The following is a 3,981-nucleotide window of genomic DNA, read 5'->3' as shown; positions in this document are numbered from 1 at the left end:
CTCCACTTACTAACGCATATGATCTTAACCCCACTTTGATATGGGGAAGAGGCCCCATTTGTGTTGAAACACAATGGCTGTCTGAAACATTGATTCGTCAAGTGGATACAGATCCAAAATCCTTTTAATAAACATGTTTTTATAACAAAAATATTGGCTAAATATTTTATTAGCCAACAAAGTTCACTTGGCTGAAATAGCCTCCTCCTTTTTCTAAGAGTTAACAGCGGCTTCCCTCTATACCTTAGAGGCCAAGCCTTGGGCCTAAACATTGCTAATTTGCAACTAAAGTGCCTGAGACATCTTCAGGTTACTGTTACTTTTAAACTTTTGAATTTTTATCTCAAGCAAACTCATTCCCGGAGTACAAAGACAATCAAAATTCTCAAAATTTGCTCACAGACAGAAGCTGGAAGAATCATGTCCCTGAAGATCTTTTATTATTGAGAATTACTTTGACTATCCTTGGCTTTTGTTTTCCCCATATGAAAAAGAATTGCTCTTTCCCTGTTTGAAGAATTGTGTTGGAACTTTGATGGAGATTGCATTGAATTTGTATATTGCTTTAGGTAAAATGGCCATTTTCACTTTATTAGATGGGATTTTAGTTCATCATATTGTTTTTCAGGTGTGTTAAGTTATCCAGGGCTTGTTGTGGTGGGAGAACTTGGTTCTGACAATGGTGAATTGAATTGTTTTCTGTGCCTTTGATTCTGCACTTGCCTTTTATGTTTTTTTTTTTCCCTTAGTTTTTGGTTTTTAAAAGGTGTAGATGTGAACTCACTATTAGATTATAGGAGTCAGCATCACAGTATACAAATCATTTAGTCTCTCAATCTGTGCTCTATCAAATGAAAAGTGAGAAAAGGAAAGCATGTACATCCTAACATCCTGTAAATATTCTCTATATGTAATTGGTTAGCATGATGACCAGTGCAAAGGAATGTGGATAAGGATATTTGGTCACTATTATTGTAATGATTGTCAAAGCAACCAATCAATATCAGGGCTTCAAGTGATCCTGCAATTAGGATTTGCAAGAGAGCTAGAGTATCACAGAGTCTTCAGGCTGAAGAGTTAGTATTATCCCATGACATATCTACATCAAGAGCACTACTCAAGTGTGATACTTCAACTGTATTTCTATTGTTGGAAGCACCCAAGTCATTTTAAAATTTTATTTCTTTATGGAATTTTACGACATTTATGTTCTTACTTCATAAACAATGATGCAAATGTCAAAAATATTTCTTATTTAAAATTTAATTTTTTTATATAAAGTTCCATTTTATGCTCCCTTTGTCTATTGGATGGCATATGATAAAGGTGGCCATTAAAATATTTATTGATAAACATATATGGAATGAATGAAAGGAATTTTTAGCTTTATAGTAGATGTTTAGCATTATTCATTTATTGCAAATATCACAGTAAAGGAAATAATTGTTCTTAAAAAAATTTGCTATATGATGATATAGTAAATCATGAACAAATCACATAGTACTATGCATGAACACCTAGACAAAACAAAATAATAAATTGACCTCCTGAGAATTGACAGGAGCTTGAGAGCTTACGTATTCTTGCCTGGGAATTGAGTTACTCAATATTCATTACAAGAAATAATAGAGCTAGATGAAAACTTCAGAATTCACATTTGAATATTTAGCATTTTCAGGGATTGATTACCCAAAGGAAACAAAACCTAAAAGATGACAATATAACCACTCCACATTGCCTTTTCTGTAAAGTAGGAATGAGTTCTCATTTTGGGTAGGTCTTTGGCTTTTTGTAATTAATTTGGCTGAATTGTTTTTCATGGATGTTCTGAGACAAATATTTATGTTCTCAAAATAAATCTGTTTTAGCTATGTGTTAAGTATCTGTTATGTTTTCATATTCATTCCATAGATATATCAAATCATTTGGTAAAAAGTTTTTCAGTTAAAAAGTAAGAAAATATCTGAAAACTTAAAGTAGATAATTTGATTAATAAATTAAAATTGCTGTCTAATTGTTGTTTGAATAGTAAATTTATTTATGTAGGAATCTCATAAAGTATATCTTTTAAAATTTTTTACTAAAAGCCATTCCTGTCATTTTTGATTTATAGGAGTCTAAGATTATTATTATTTAAATATATATTGTTCTTTAGCTGACAAGTAATTGATTTCAGTTAGATTCAGGTTCTAATTCTAATTTTACTGGATGCAATATAAACTAAATGCAACTTAAATAATATCTTCCAAAGATATTAAAATCCTGATATAAATAATATTTTATGAAAACCTTATATTATTCTTTAAGAATAATGTGGCAAACATTGTAATTTCATAAATTACTTATGTGTATCTATGCATATTTCTTAGATTTTTCTCAGATTATACTTAGATATTTATACTTGACATTTTAAGAACCATGCAAAATATTAGCTACTATCCAATTCTTTCCTATAAAGCTAAGCATTCATTTTCCATAAAAGAAACAGCATTCATTTTATATTTCTTATTTATATTATATTTTTATATTTCAATTTAAGGTGTAATTGGTTAAAGAAGATAACACAAAAAGAAAATGTATATGTGAGGAAAAGTGTTTTGGTGTATTGTTAACCAACTTAAATTATAGACTCATTCCTGTAGGCAAATAAGTATGGACATAAATACATTTGAATTATCTGTGCACTAAAGAAACTGAAACTGCCCACTTATAAATTCTTCCCTATACTATCTCCGTCACAGACTTTATCCAGCATCACCTACACTGTCCCATGGCTTTCTTGGAGGATGGCAACTACACTACAGTAACAGAGTTCATTTTATTGGGATTAACTGATGACCCAGTCGTTAGTGTCATCCTCTTCATCATCATCCTGTGCATCTACCTGGTGACTGTGTCTGGGAACCTCAGCACCATCCTTCTCATCAGAGTCTCTTCCCAGCTCCATCACCCCATGTACTTTTTTCTGAGTCACTTGTCCTTTGCTGACATAGGCACTTCATCTTCAGTCACTCCTAATATGCTTGTCAACTTCCTAGTGGAGAGAAGCACCATCTCCTATCTTGGATGTGGCATCCAGTTTGCCACAGCTGTTTTCTTTGGGACAGTTGAATGCTTCCTTCTGGCTGCTATGGCTTATGATCGCTTTGTAGCAATCTGCAACCCACTGCTTTATTCCACCAAAATGTCTACACAGACCTGTATCCAGTTGATTGTAGGATCTTATATAGGGAGTTTTCTTAATGCCTCCTCCTTCACACTTTCCTTCTTTTCTCTTCTCTTTTGTGGACCAAATAAAGTCAATCACTTTTTCTGTGATTTTGCACCATTAGTAAAACTATCTTGTTCTGATGTCAGTGTCACTGCAGTTGTTCCATCATTCACAGCTGGCTCCATCGTTGTGATGACCGTGCTTGTAATAGCTGTCTCCTACATCTACATCCTCATCACCATCCTGAAGATGCATTCCACTGAGGGACGCCGCAAGGCCTTCTCTACCTGCAGCTCCCACCTCACTGCAGTCACTCTCTATTTTGGAACTGTTACATTTATTTATGTGATGCCCAAGTCCAGCTACTCCACAGACCAAAACAAGGTGGTGTCTGTGTTCTACATGGTGGTGGTTCCCATGTTGAACCCCCTCATCTATAGCCTCAGAAATCAAGAGATAAAGGGTGCTCTGAAGAGACAGTTTCGTAAAAACACATTTTCTTAGAGATGTCTGTTATTTAGAAAGATTAGATTTAGTAATAAATGTCTCTGATAGAAGATTAAAGAGAAGGTTCTGACTGAAAAAGATTGATGATAGTGTTAGCATGTGACAAGCTCTTCAATAAATATGGATGATCTAGTTTCATTATACTTTGAAAACTAGAAGCTTCATAGAGCCAAATGAAGTTTTTAAATTTATGGAATAAATTTAATTATACAAATAGATATTGCTAAACATAAGTTTGATGTTACATGAATACTTTTTAAAAT

General features: G+C 33.2%; 1 protein-coding gene across 1 annotated transcript; it reads left to right on the top strand.

Annotated features, from left to right (window-relative positions):
- Positions 1-2,770: 2,770 nt before the first annotated feature.
- Positions 2,771-3,715, top strand: LOC116100848 (olfactory receptor 502-like). The gene has a single exon (XM_031384571.1). The coding sequence runs from the start codon at positions 2,771-2,773 to the stop codon at positions 3,713-3,715; it is 945 nt and encodes a 314-aa protein (XP_031240431.1).
- Positions 3,716-3,981: the final 266 nt, after the last annotated feature.

This window comes from Mastomys coucha, unplaced genomic scaffold (assembly GCF_008632895.1).
Source record: "Mastomys coucha isolate ucsf_1 unplaced genomic scaffold, UCSF_Mcou_1 pScaffold21, whole genome shotgun sequence".
NCBI lineage: Eukaryota > Metazoa > Chordata > Mammalia > Rodentia > Muridae > Mastomys > Mastomys coucha.
This window is presented reverse-complemented; position numbering and strand designations above follow the sequence as displayed.